General features: G+C 37.2%; 1 protein-coding gene across 1 annotated transcript in view; it reads right to left on the bottom strand.

Annotated features, from left to right (window-relative positions):
- The window catches only part of LOC117394376 (unconventional myosin-X-like), a 108,519-nt gene that overhangs the window by 16,419 nt on the left and 76,941 nt on the right, over positions 1-15,159 (bottom strand). The window contains exons 18-26 of the mRNA XM_059020579.1: positions 14,799-14,907; positions 13,740-13,820; positions 5,863-5,987; positions 5,203-5,317; positions 3,362-3,468; positions 1,644-1,862; positions 1,496-1,535; positions 504-1,382; positions 165-288 (exon numbers count right to left, since the gene is read on the bottom strand). Of these exons, the coding sequence (XP_058876562.1) occupies positions 165-288; positions 504-1,382; positions 1,496-1,535; positions 1,644-1,862; positions 3,362-3,468; positions 5,203-5,317; positions 5,863-5,987; positions 13,740-13,820; positions 14,799-14,907 (1,799 nt within the window). The remainder of the gene's footprint in view (positions 1-164; positions 289-503; positions 1,383-1,495; positions 1,536-1,643; positions 1,863-3,361; positions 3,469-5,202; positions 5,318-5,862; positions 5,988-13,739; positions 13,821-14,798; positions 14,908-15,159) is intronic.

Raw genomic sequence — 15,159 nt, 5'->3', positions numbered from 1 at the left:
TACCAAAAGTGAAGGGAACAGGATTGAACAAGCACTCCAAGAACCTATATTCAAAACATTAAGACTCATTCCTACACCCAGGACCAAAGCTGCTTTTAATAACCTCATGCCTATGTTACTGCCTTGTGACCACAACATTCTAACTGTTTTAGAAAAGTATTCACCTTTGATAAAAAGGAAGCTGTGAAAATAGGGAAGGCTGACACAGCTGTAGACAGAGTCTCTGCGGTAAGAAAGCTCATCATCTGTGTCAAACCTGCTGTCAAAGTCGTCTTCGCTGTCTTCAAACTGTGAAACAAAGCACTAGGTTAGTAACGAAACACCCTGTCCTTCTCACATACACGTGTACAAAATGACATATTTCCAATTGGGAAAAACATTTTTAACAATTTCATTAGAAAAAAAAGGATGTCTATCCCAAAAAGGAAATACTGGGTTACTGGATAATGAAAAAAAAGTTATTTTATTTTATTGTAAATCAATTGAACAAATGTATTACTCACTGAAGACTGTGCTCCTTCTGAACTGAAGCGATAAGCTCCAGAGCTGTTGTAGGTCCCCACAGAGAAACGGTAATCCGAAGACCACTGGCCACTGCGGGGGTTGGAGAATGTCATGCTGCTGCCAGAGGCAATAGCCCCATCATCATAGTCATCCTGGTCATAGTCAGAGTCTTCATTGGGTGGGATAAGCTCCACAGAGTCCTGGGGACTGCCACTCATGCTGTCACCAATGCAGTAAGCCAAATCCTTGCTGGCAGACATGTTCATGTTGAGAGAGTCTTGGATAGGAAGAAGCAGAGATGTGATGGCAGGATTGGGGAGGGTGGTAACCACTGTGTCATTCATATAGGGGTCCTCCTCCGAGGAATCATCACTTGTCCTAATACCGCTGGTCCTCTGGTCTGAATGACCATGCTCACTGGAGCTGGGCGAATCTTTGAAGGCATCATCGTCTGCTTCAAAGCCCTCATCCACCTCCTCCTCTGGGTTGTGCTGGCTGAAGTTGAAGTTCGGTTTATCCGTGCTGACTCCTTCTCCACTGCCCACGGAGAGGGAGCTCTCGATGTTGCGCACGCACTCGTCAATCTCGTCAAAGTTCAGGGACTCCAGGAATTCCTGGGCAGCCCGGCAAGCCTCCTCCTCGAGGCGCCTCAGCTCGTCATCACGGAGCAGCTGCAGCCGCTGGAGGGAGGCCTCAGTCAGAGAGAGCTCCTGCTGCTCCTTCTTGCGCTGCAGGTCCTGAATCTCTCGCTCCAGTCTCAGGATCTCCTCCACCTGGGTGGTATCCTGAGGCCTCTCCCCCGCCCGGCTGTGCTCCATTTCTTCTTCTTGAGCTTTTAGGAGGGCTGCCAACTCCTGCTGTTTACGGGCTTCCTCAGCCTGCATTTCAAAGGAATTCATTCTGATTAATAACTAGTAAAATTTCAAGCCAATCAAGATAAATTATTTGGTCTTCCTGGCTTTAAACATTACAACCACTAAAAAACTCATACCTGCTGTGCAAGGCGTTCAACTTCCAATCTTTGTTTTTCTCTGTAAAAGAAGGATTTCACAGTGAGGTTTTAGAAGATCTTCAATGGATATCAAGTCATGTATTTTTCTCTCTTTACTTTTTTGTTTGAAATACACCCCCAACATTACCTTTCTTCCTCTTCCTCTCTTCTCTTGCACTCCTCCTCTTCCTTCCTTTGTCTCTCTTCAAGCAGCTGGCTGTAGATCTTGCGTGCCAGCTTTCCTCGCACTTGCTTCTGGAAGGTTACGGCAGCTTTGCGGAGGTGGAGGAACCTTCTCCTCCAGAAGAAAGCCCGATAGTTCTTCTGAATCACCACAATGCACTGCAGGACCTTTCGATACTGTTTCCTAGGTTACAGATAGAGAAAGTAAGAATGTTAATTTAAAAGAGAGCACTGCATCAAAGTTACTTTTGAAATAAATAGATATTAAATGTTCAAGTACAGTAAAATTATTATTATTATTATTATTATTATTATTATTATTATTATTATTATTATTATTATTTATTTCTTAGCAGACGCCCTTATCCAGGGCGACTTACAATCGCAAGCAAATACAAATACAGACTGTAATTAAAATAAAAAATAAATATAGTAATACTTAAACTAATTTGAAAAAATGCAATGTTTTATTCTCTGACATCAGAGTCTGGTTGATATGGGATGCGGCTAAAGCATTTTTGTGGTCTTACCTCTAGAGTAATTATAAAAATGGCAATTACGGCATTAAATATTTCTGTATATCTGCTGTATTATTGAATTGTGGTTTGTCACACTTGAACAAAAATTATTGTATTTCTTGATCTTATTGTATTACTTGTATTGTAACACTTGAATGTATTTGTATTTGCTTGCGATTGTAAGTCGCCCTGGATAAGGGCGTCTGCGAAGAAATAAATAATAATAATAATAATAATAATAATAATAATAATAATAATAATAATAATAATAATAATAATAATAATAATAATAATAATAATAAATATTTCAAACTGTTCAGTGGCTGTTAGATTTGTTGTCTGAACAAAACATAAAAAACTGCCCTAATTATGTAAAGCATTATTCAACAGTCATTACTTACTGATATTATTAAAAAAAAACAAAAAAAAACAGATGGTCTGCAACGGATACATAATGCATGGAAAGAACACACCACATAAATCAATTTGGCATTACATCTCTGTCACCTGCTTTTTATTGTTCTTTTAATTGTTTATTTAACTCTGTCACTTCCCCTTCTTTGTCCTCGTCACCTTTCTTGTAGTTACTATTTAATCAGGCTTGCACAAGGCCATATTAGGGGGTCTAGTTTGTATGACCTACGTCAATATAAAATTATCCTTTTAGAACAAAACCAATCAAACAGTCATTAGTAATCTACGACTATAGAACAGATAAAGGGACCAGATACAGCTCAGAGCTAGACCTCAAAACAACATGATTTGTCCCCCTTTTTAACAGACAATGGAAATGCACATTGGTTGAATAGGTATACAGCAACAGAATGGAAGGCAGATTCCAAAATGAGACCCAGATATAAAAAAAGAGCATTGAATACAAGTTTTTCAAAGCTGTACATTTCAAAACTTTGTAAATATATATATATATATATATATATATATATATATATATATATATATATATATAGTGCACAATACATACACCATACAAACAGAAATGTAAGGCAGCAGCACAACTGGGGTAAACGTTTTTTGATAACACTTAAGTCTAAATGTGTAATTATCTTATTTTTCTGCATCATTTTATAAAGGGAAGTCCTTTTACTGCTTGAATAGGTGGATGAAGAAAGCCATTAAAGCTGAATTCATGAATATTTCTACTTACCTTGCCATGTAACCCATTATACAAGCTTGGATGATCATGGCTGCTTTGTAAACCTTAACTTCACGCTGTTTTTCCAGCTTGTGTTCAAGGGACTCCCGAAGAAAAACCTGGCATCAAATAAATAAATAAATAAATGTGTTTGATTTACTTGTCTCTTATCATGTAGGTTTTAATGCATGCCCGGTTGAAGTAACAACTTGTGATCTGTCAACCGCTGTTGAAAGCAGCCTGAACTGTCAGCTTCAGATGGTTCTTTGCTCTCAGGCACACAGCTGTTCCTAGCTGATAGTAAAGCTTTTCCTTATTGCTGCAAGGGTTAAGAAGATTTTCAGTTCTACATGACAGGACACAAATGGAATTGTCTGATGTAGTGAAAGTGATAACTGAAGCAGCAGTACGGATATGTCTCAGATGTGTTTCTGTTAGAAAGTCATTAGGATCGAAACTGTGACGAAGACTATCCTATCCTATCACTACCACAGACTAGCAAGCTTGTTTTTTTTTCTGTCTGCTAAACTGAATCAAATCACTGGTGCTTCTGACTGTATTGTTTAGCTACCCCCAAATTCTGGTCGGCTGTCTCATGGAAATATGACATTTTTGTGTGTATAACTCTTGTCTTTTGTTATTTATTTATTTATTTTTTGTTATCAATTGCAAGCCTAAAAATTCAAATTTATGAGGATCAGGCTTACTATATTATACTGTATGCATATACTATTAACACGCTCATTGAGTAAAATAGAGTTAACTTATACATTCATCTTTTCAGGGGATGAAACACTCTGTTTTATAACAGCATTAAGTGATTCCATTATCTATACTCCCTGCTGTTATCTGGTTAGAAGACAATTGATTTTATCAGCATGGTCCCCTACTTGGGGAGCACCTCCAGCTGTGTCACATGGTCCATTGCGACTCCTGTCACTTTTAATTAGAATAAACTGGGACATATTCCTTTCTTAGGCTGTTCTGGATAAGTAAATTTTGCAGAGTCTACACAATGGTCTACAGAAAGTGTAAAGTAAATTCACCACCAAGGACCAAATGGGGGTTCTTTTAAATGTAAGTAACACTGGCGCATATTAACTGGATATTACCAGGTAACAGAAACACAAAATACATATTATAAAACAAAAGCATAATGGTGTTAGTAAGCTTAAAAGGGCTGATTAATTTTATATATATATATATATCTGTGGCACTATTTGAAAACTGCGGTCCACAAGCGTCGTCCAACCAACCTGAACAACCTGGAGCAAATCTGCCAAGAAGAATGGGCCAAAATCACTCCGACACTGTGTGCAAAGCTGGTACATACTTACCCCAAAAGACTTAAAGCTGTTATTGCTCTACCAAATATTAATGTGTGGGGGTTGAATACTTATGCAAGCAAGATATTTCAGTTTTTTATTTTTCTTAAAAATATTTCCCAACATAAAACCAATGTCACCTTACAATAATTGATTTTGAGTTTCAGTGTTTTAAAATAAAATATCAAACAGAACGAAATTTCAATGTACCATTTGTAATTCAGTAATATGAGAGAATTGGTCAGGGGTCTGAATACTTTTGCAAGGCACTGTATATATATATATATATATATATATATATATATATATATATATATATATATATATATATATATATATATATATATATATATAAATAGTGTGTAATGGATAGGAAACTTAATATGGTACGATTATACATGAAATGATGAAAGAGGGTATAATACAATTATGTGTGGATCCTTCCACCGTATCCAGCATCTTGTATAGGTGACCATACTTGCCTAAGTTCTTCTATCTCGCTTGCAAGAATCCCAGAGATACACTTACCTTTGTTTTCCCTAGTTGCCACTCAGCACTTGTACTGTCATACGTATGAAGCAGACTTCTACATTTCTCCTTTACATCTTCAGGAACTGACATGTTCTTCATCAATACTTTGTATCTAAAATTGAGTGCAGAAGGATGTCATTTTAAAATGTAGGTGCCCTCATAAGCTGTTAAAGCCAGAATATTCCACTTACTCCCTGGCTAGTCACTTAGGAACTGGCAGTAAAAATAATGGATATAATGTGTCTCTATATGCAGTTTGTTATAAAGGCTTTTACACTAAAAGTTTGAACATGAAAGCATTGTGTCCTAACTTGAGCTCATCAGCTCCTCTTCATTTATTTTTTAAATTAAACCCTTATTATTAACAGCAGTTAACATTTTCGAATGCCTGACTGAAGACTGTAAGGTCTATCCCAACATACATGTTGAAAAGAACATTGACTGATGCCAGGCAGATTGATTATCCATCCAGAATGTTCAATTAGTATTCAGACTTAAGTAATGTGGCCTTCAAATCGATAAACATAATCCTTTCCCTATAAAAAACACACTAAAAAGAAGGCAGTAGTCTTTGCTAGTATTCAGGAATTTTGTTGTGAAAGTGTCTCTCTTTTCTGGTGACGCTTCAAGTGAAAGGGTTTAAATGAAATAAATGACCTTGTGTGAAAGTCTAGGAAGCTTCTCCTGACTGGAAATCCAGCCCGCCGTATCCTCACGGTCTCCAGCATTCCAGAATACCTCAACTGGTTTAGTACCACGGACTGGTCAAACTGGTCTGGCATCTAAATAATATTACAAAAAAAAAAACCCACATCTGTCAATCCATTTATGTCTTTTATTGTAACAAACATATCATTTGCATGGGTTTGTCATTTAAACTTAGATTTTAATTTAAAGAGAGGTCTTGTTCACAGTCGGGCAGTGGGGACTAATCATATTGATTGTATTTTGTCCAAACCAGGATTACTTTATTACCTCTTCCCTAATTTAGCACATCGCATTTGACCTTAAATATAATCTTTTGATATACAAGAAGCCAAAACCATAATGCTGTGCGTGAAGCAGGCAGTTTATTCACTCAGGGGGTAGTATTCAAACTTAGTTATATTTCTACCATTTCATGTGTGGTTCCAGTGGCAGTTAAGCCATTGAAACAAAGTACAGAACCATAAGTGATTAAAAAAAATAATAATAAACAGTTTACTAAAGAATATTGCAATTGCACATTACAATGGGGCAATGTATTATCATGGTGCCAAAAATTTGGTTTGTGGCCTTACAGATCTGGGTGCAAAAGAATATTAACCCTGGTGGGCGTTTGCGATAGAATACCCCTTTTTTCTGTTGGGCAAATTTAAAGAAGTAGGGTACTGTTACTGCAAGACCACCACAGTTTTGTCTCTGTATAACCCAGTACAGTACATGACATTTAAACATGGACTTGAAGATTCATACACAATAAGTAGTCTACATTAAGAAGCTGTCTGGAATTAAAGGCCAGATATGGAATTTGCATAACTGCTGTGCACATAATGTCCAATGATTGCCACCATAAAGCAGTCTGTCAGAAAACCGCCTGGTTGCAATTGTTGCATTCTTTCCATTCATATTTTGATTCCTATGTTATGCGATCACTCAGGCAAACAAAGGGATTTGGAATTTGAATCAGGAGAACAGAGGACCTTTGTCTGGGGGGGGATATGTTACTCCCAGGAGAAAACCAACTCTTGCTGTCAGTCACTTTCACCTTTCCATAGTCTCAAAAGAATAAGTTACAGCTTTCAGAAAGGAAAACAAAAAGATCTTTTATCTATTAAATGTTTTATTTTCTATCACAGAACGAGAGAGAGTCGATTAAATTGTTACCATCACTTAATATAAAGAGGAATATTCTTAATCCCATCTCTAATCCTTGCAAACAAAAAAAAATGTATAACAATATGGCTTTTTTTCAAAGCCCATTCTGTGCAAGCTGTGTCTCTGTCTCTTTTGCTCAATAACCAAAGGATTTCTCGAACCTGACTCAGTAAACAACCTCTACACACATTAATACCTTTACACGTTTTTACCTAACTGTACATCTTTTTAAATGTCTATTTGAGAACTACTGTAAGGCTGAAAAGTTTACACATATTTGTAAACTGCATAAACTAACTTCTACTTTTAACAGATAAATCATATCAATTTTCAAAACTCAAAAGATAACATTCAGAAATGGTTTGATTTACTTTACATTACTAAACATTCCGGATTACAAAGCTATACATTATATACCAAAAACAACTGTTTACAGTAAAGCAAATACATAACATTATATGAGTTTAGTGGCTTATATATTTGAGTTTAGTTTGACTGTTTAGCAAATTTACACTAGCATGTGCATGTTATAGCACCCCTACTGAAATCTATTTATATGGATTCCAAGAATATAGGTATTCATTTTCTACCTATACTGTATATAAAGTACAGCAATAGTCACCCTACAGTGTTTTACATTCCAGATCTTTGCATTGTCTTTCAATAGATGCTTGGCATCAAACTTACCTTTAGTTTTTTCATGTATTAACAACACTGGGCTTTCTAATTTGAAGAATAACTACATCACAAATACCCTGTACAAACTCATACGAATAAACAACAAGGGATTTACTTATTATTAACGTATAAAACTACTCACGTTAAAAAAAACACACACACACACACACACACACATCTTCAAAATATGTATTATAAAGCAAATACTGAAACACATATCAATCTTTAAAATCATTCCATACTTATCGATTTGCCAATCTTGTTTAAGGCATACAGAACTTTAAGTGCTTTTTTCCCCTAATAATAAATTCACAATTTGTGCATATCAAACAAAACAGTGCAAGTTGTTAGTTCCTATAAATGTGGTTATCTGCAACCATCACAGAGCAACTTCTCTGCAGTGCTAAACAAGATAAGAAAGAGTCTCCCATATTAAAATGACAATTGGCTACAGCTCTACATTAAAATGACTGGTTTCATACCAGACACACTTACCATGCAATGAACTGTGTACTTCATCCCTCCCTTTACTCCGTGCTCAATTCAAATTTCATACAGGGGAACAAACTACGACACTGATCTGCTCTGTTTAGAGCTAAAGCCACACTGACTGAACAAGACAGATTCTGCCACTTAGTGACCAGTTGCTAAGGCAACGCGTCCCATGCCGAGGCTAATTTGTGCAGTGACTTGTAGGGCCCGTTGGGTAGAGAGCAGCAGCAGTGGGCCAGTAGTTTAAGGCCTCAGACTGCCTATGCAATTTCAGCTCACCCATAGAGAAATGCCAGCTGTATTTTTCACACTAATTTAATTGGGATGGAGGGGAGGTCAGCCAACAAAATTCACCCTACAGGAGTGTGAGGCCAAAGTCAAGGCTTCATGTTTTAGAAAAGACAAAAACAGAGCCAAAAGTATCAGGAAAGGTTGTCTGCTGAAGGTGTTTACCCATTGTGATGTATTTACTGTATAATGCCTCAACTCTAAAAGGAAGAACTTTGATTATTTCACATAACAGAGTATGAGTGTGTCTTTAGACAAACAAAATAAATATACAAACAATAAATAAATACATTAACACAAATACACTCTAGTTATTTTACAACTAGACACACAGAGCAGCCAACTGAAACACAGTATTTTCATGACTGCTCAGCAGTAAAGCCCTCAGTGATCCTGCCTACCAAATGTATTCCATACACATATTTTAGTCCTGGGACGAGCACAGGATTTTCATGTTCGGATACTTGCTCATCATTTAAATGTTCGTTTGGATATTTGTTCGTTTTTCAAAAAAGTAATAAAAGTCATTATACTACTCGGAATGCAGGCAGAGACAGCATAGCAGCAGGGGCAGGGGGTGTGGCCCCTGTGTGCGCGCCTTTATTTTACAGCAAGACCTTACAATATGTAACACGTTCAAATAGAAAAATATCAAGTTAAAGAACAAATTGTGTGGGCCTTACTTTACCCCAGTGAATTAACTACAAAACAAAGGATGCCAAATAGCAGTTCAACTTAAACGTTGTTTTGTTTATTCCCAAAATAAATTGCATAAAGTTGACAATGCATTTTATTTATTTATACGAAAATCTGATTTTTGTATCTGAATATATGTCAAAAATATTCTTTCGTTCGTTCGTTCGTTCGTTCGTTCGTTCGTGAGAGAGAGAGAGAGAGAGACACACACACACAAAACAATGATCAAAGGCTGAGTTGCTGGTCATGTATTTAAGTACGACAACAGATGGAGGTAATGCTGAATAATGCTGAAATTGACAACATATTGATGGTATATGATTTCCCTCAGGCCAGCTTCTACACGTTGCAGTGCAATAAACAGCTGCCAGGCCACTCCACGAGAGAGTGCTTGCACACAAGCCATAGGTACATTTACATTGAATCAAATCAGTCTGAGGCTGTTTAGTTGTGAAAAATCTGTGGTTTGTACCCACATTTTCAGATTTTTTTTGTCAAGACTATTGTCTGCATTAGTGTTTTACCTTACATTTTTTACCTACTGTTATCATATTTTACAACATAATATTTAGTTTTTTTTTTTAAAAAGAAGTGCTAATTATGTGTTCAGGGAAACCAAGACAAAAGGGAGTGCCGTACATTTTTATTTTTTTATATGGACTGCTGTTTCCAAGAATAATGTTTGTCAGTCTAAATCAATCATGTGCTTTTCAAGTACTACTTTTTATTTCCCCGAATTTCCAGAAGAAATATTTCAGTCATACCCCTTGTACTCTAAGGGCTCTGGGAATAGATCTCCAAAGACATTTTACTTTAGCAGTCAGAAAACCTCCTCATACTTTATAATCCGATACCTGTGCTGCTAACTAGCTCCTTCTAAAGTGCTGAAAAGCACAAACCGTGTCACAGGTTTAGGCCCCTCAGCAAACACCAGCTGAGGACCCTTGCAGATCCTCCTCACCACCTGTGAGCGTTCCGTTATACTCCCCTTGTAAGGCCAGCTCAATTATCACCTCCCACTGCCATTGGACCACCGCCAAGCAATCAGGCTGTCGGGCGGAAACTCGATTTTCCATGAAAATGGTATTAGAAAGTAATCAAGAGACAGCTGTCCTCCCCAACGACTCCTTGTCTATCAGCCTTAGGGTTACCATTGTTTACTCCATTGACCAGGACTCTGACATGTGCCTGAAATGCAGCCTAATTCATGTAGGACACAATGGCCAGTCACATTACTACCACATGCACCTGCAGCAATGATGCCACAAATGCATACATTAAAGTCAACGCTTGCCTTAATAACAGCAATTAACACACCCTCAAGACAGACAATTGGCAAGCTTTTCATTATGTATCTATTTCAGCACACAGTACACAGTTCCCTTATTCTGACCCCTGTAGATGTTCTCTTTGTGTAACATGCAACTTTGGGCTGTTCTTTAAAACAGACATTACAGCAATAAGAGAAACATTGTTTGTATTCAAACTGTAGCTGCACTGTCTTTCCTGAGCCTTATACATATCTTAAAACTGACTTGAGTCCCACATTAAACATGATACAAATCCTTGAAGGCTTACTGTTCATGGTTAATGTTCTGTCTTGATAGATCTCAGGCATTTAATTGAATGGTTCTTTTAAGTCAGAGTGCACAGCAAAATACTACATATATATGTTTATTGCAGTGAAATAAATATGTTTTTTCAACATACATATTCTGTATTTCACAGGCTAACTTATTTAGAAGTTAACCTAAAGCTAGAACATTATTTTAATGGTTGAACAACAAACTGTCTAAACTGTATTTTATACTGCAGACTATCAAACGTTGAATTACTTTACTATCTAACACTACCTCGTTTGATGATTTGTATGCAATTTGTGTCCTGTATAGCATTGTTTTCTGGGTGAAAAGAATGTCTGTACATATCTGTGCCATACTTCATATTTTCAATTTACATCTGTAAACACCCTAACCATTCAAGATGTAATGTGTAATAAAGTTGACCATTCCAAAACGTTAGTGAGCTGAACAATCTCTTGTGTCCACAGTGACACTTCCTTCTCTTATTATCGTTGGAGAACATTACTCTGGAAGTCGCCAAGGGAATAGCGCCAAGCCTTGATCACAGCCAATATTTGATACGTGTAAATCAGAAAAGCCTCCAAATACTCCCCTGGACTGTTTCTTGTTGCTAGGTAACCAGAGGTCAGGCAGCATCCAAAGGCCAGAGTATTCCCATCCTCTGTTAAACTGATTTTGAGCGTGTTTGCATTTGTAATTCTGCCTTTCCACTGCCCATTTATCAGTGATTTAGTCAAGATCTCTCTGCTACTTTTAGCATTAGTTTTCTTATAGATTCTCCAGATCTATAGACCAGACTGCTGAAAATGCCACATGGGAGAAAAGAGGCCTGTTGCTTTAAATATAACCCTGAGTTTCTTAAAGCATTACAGCTATTTAAAATAGTCTATAAAAAAACATGTACATATGCAATACAAGTTAGAGTAAGTAGCGGGGTCCACATCAGATCGTTGATGCTGTGCTACCTGTTTGACAATGTGGGCAATAATCCTGACACAATCAGTGCACTAGAGAGGACATTTTGAAAAGAGCTTTGAATCAGACTTTAAAATTATAAGTGTAAAAAGTTGTCAGGTTAACAATGAAAGGATAAATTACAGGTATGTTATTTAAACAGTTGTAGCAACACGTGGGGACGTGGAACGCTATATTTCTCGGAACCCCACTACATACTCTTAAATGACTGTTCTGTACTGGTGCTGTACTTGTATCCTGCCAGTTTAAAACCACAACCAACTTGGTATAGTTTTTAATGTATATTTAAAAAGACACATTTCCAGTATTTGATAGTATGTAGACAAGAATGACATAAAAAAGAACTGACCTTATGCATTCTCCCAAACACAGCTGATACAGATGTTAGTACTGGATAGCAAACTAAGCAAGGCTGGCTTTCTTTACTGACCCAGATTTAAAATCCTTTTTGAAACTCGTTTTCCATACTGTCTCTATCTCCTCGTTCTCAATGTGAATCATCAAGACTAAAAAGAAAGCATCAGCCTGTCTCTCCCGGTCATTCACAGACCAGCAAGCTTCAACATGCTCAACTACCTCATCTGCCCAAATGCTGTACTATTAGAGCATGACAGCTATTACTCATCCTGTACTTTCAGCCAAAGCATATTCATCGAATGTATGTGAGTGATAATGTTCACCGAGGTGCCTGTAATTCTACAGAATGACTATGATCTTAAGTTTGCCCCCCATAGTTTCTAAGTTTAAAAAAAAACAACTTTCTTGCAGGTCAAATCAAATCATGCAAAATGACATTTATAGGGCAAATAGTAATTACAAATGATCACGTTTCCCAAGTGGAATCCCTGCCACATTAGATAATGAAAATATCACGATACAGCAGCTACTCTGAGCAGAACACCCCATTTCAGGGACCCGAGACACAGATCTTTTGAGCTGACAGTTGATCTGAAATTATCAAGCACTGCACTGTCTCTCTATGAGAATGCATCAGAGTGACTCATATCCACTGCTTTCTGATTAAATCCCCCACTTTACTCAAGGGGAATATGGTTTGTTTGTCCTCTTCACACGAAGCAACACCTATGGGAATATAACTAGTCGCCACACCCCTCTAATCTCTTGACAAGCCTGTGCTACCTCCCTGTTCTGTTTCACAACGGGAAATAAGAGGATTGCTTGGTAAACTACGCATTCTCCCGCAGTCGTTAATCAATCATGAATCATGGTGCCCTCTGCTGCCATGCATTAATTTAAATAAAACAATTCGGGGACCAAATTACTGATGCATTTAATCCACTGGATATAGCCTCATTAAAACGACAGATAATATGCATTTCTGGGATACTCCTGCATTCACATGTAGGTGCTCATCCAGCACCTCACCTTCAAAATATGCACATGACAGGCAGCTAGAGATAGCCATATATCAGTATAATATAAGGCAGTATTGAAATATGATATAAGATTTCAGTTCTTTCACATACTTTAGCACAACTGTTCTCACACATTTTGTTATCTACATCACATTTGTTATGTAGCTCAGACAAAGTCAAATACATTGGTGCTATTATTTATGGATATCATCAAGTAAATGAATCAATGACCAGCTGGCAGAAATACCTATCACATTTGATTTTTAAAAAAATCATTTAAAATATCCACATGCTTTCCTTGATATTTCAAAGAAAGAGCTGTTCACCTCACACTAAACCATTGACACCAAGGTGGTTAATTTTCAGAACTTGGTTAGTGGATTTTATATAAATGTATTCACTTTTATGAGTTTCAGGTTTGCTTTGCTTTTTGCATTAATTTATGCTTCTTGCATAAACAAGCAGAACATATGATTTTCTTTTTAACATACATTACCAAGACTGAAAAGAACCAACTGAGCGGGCATGTCTGAGAAACTCGAGTTAATGAGTGAAAATGCAGAGCCGTCAGGTTGCAGTCCAGTCTTACCTTCTGGGTATTTGGTTTGATGCAGCGGACAAAGAAAGGATTTGATGTGCTTAGAATGGCCATCAGGGAATGCAGGGAATTCTAGAATGGAAAACAATGGTGTATTTAAAAGACATTTATAGAGTAGCATAAATGTGCCTTACAGCACCTGAAATACTGCCATTAATACATACTGGTCCTTTGTTTAGATTTTCAGGTTGAATTTTCTCTACAGTTCTGAAGTCATATAACAGCTCACATCACACTATGAGTGCTATATCAGTACCATCAGTCATCTCAGGTATATCTGAACCTAAATATTTCATTTTAGCTTGCTGATGCATTTTTTTTTTTTATTATTTAGCAGACGCCTTTATCCAAGGCGACTTACAGAGACTAGGGTGTGTGAACTATGCATCAGCTGCAGAGTCACTTACAACTACGTCTCACCCAAAAGACGGAGCACAAGGAGGTTAAGCGACTTGCTCAGGGTCACACAATGAGTCAGTGGCTGAAGTGGGATTTGAACCGGGGACCTCCTGGTTATAAGCCCGTTTCTTTAACCACTGGACCACACAGCCTCCTTCTGCTTACCGTTTAACTTATGTTAATTTTTTTATGAGAATTTAGGTGAATTCAAACTAGGGACAACCACTGGCATGCATGACACATTAGCATGTGTGCGTGCCAGAGCTTGTACAACTCACTCACCACGAAGGTCTCTGGAATCAATACTCTCTGACATTCTGAATTACAGTATGGGAGGGGAATTGGAACACGGTTATGGGATTCAAGTCATGGCATGCAGAAAAGGGTTATCTACTATTCAGATATCATTTGTTACATGAATAATATCTTGGATTAGATAGGTACTGAAACATCACCCATAATACTTAGTGAACCTTTTCATACTGTGTCTTTCCGGCATACTTTCTTGCCACTCAGTTGGAACATCTATTCATTCATTGATCACTTTCACATGTGAAATATATTCAATATGCTCTTTTAGTGTAACGTGATGGGTTTGACTTTGAGCTCCCCTTTGGCTAATTCGATTTCCTGTCCCACAGCTTGACTGACCTTGAACTGTGAGCTCACAGTTGGTTTCCGATGTTTGGAACCACATTTCAGTGTATCTTGATTGTTCCAACATGAAACATGCTCAAACAGATCATAGACAAAATCCAGCCTAGAAAATTTGAGAGATGAAGAATTCAATCAATACCAATCACCTCAGACATTGTGTCCTGACAATATTGCAGGCCTTATATTGAAAAGGAAAGATTTATTGATCTAGCCTCAGTTGGTAAACCTCATTTTTTCTCTAAAGTACAGCCATTTTGATTTAATTGAACTTTAACACTGTTGTCGAAAAAACGTTTTTTATTTTGTTGAAGACTATTCTGATCTATTAACTGTAGTTTTGACATGTTTACGTAAC

The sequence above is a fragment of the Acipenser ruthenus genome, chromosome 3 (assembly GCF_902713425.1).
Source record: "Acipenser ruthenus chromosome 3, fAciRut3.2 maternal haplotype, whole genome shotgun sequence".
Taxonomy (NCBI): domain Eukaryota; kingdom Metazoa; phylum Chordata; class Actinopteri; order Acipenseriformes; family Acipenseridae; genus Acipenser; species Acipenser ruthenus.
Note: the sequence above shows the minus strand (reverse complement) of the source record. Positions and strands in the feature narration are given on the sequence as shown.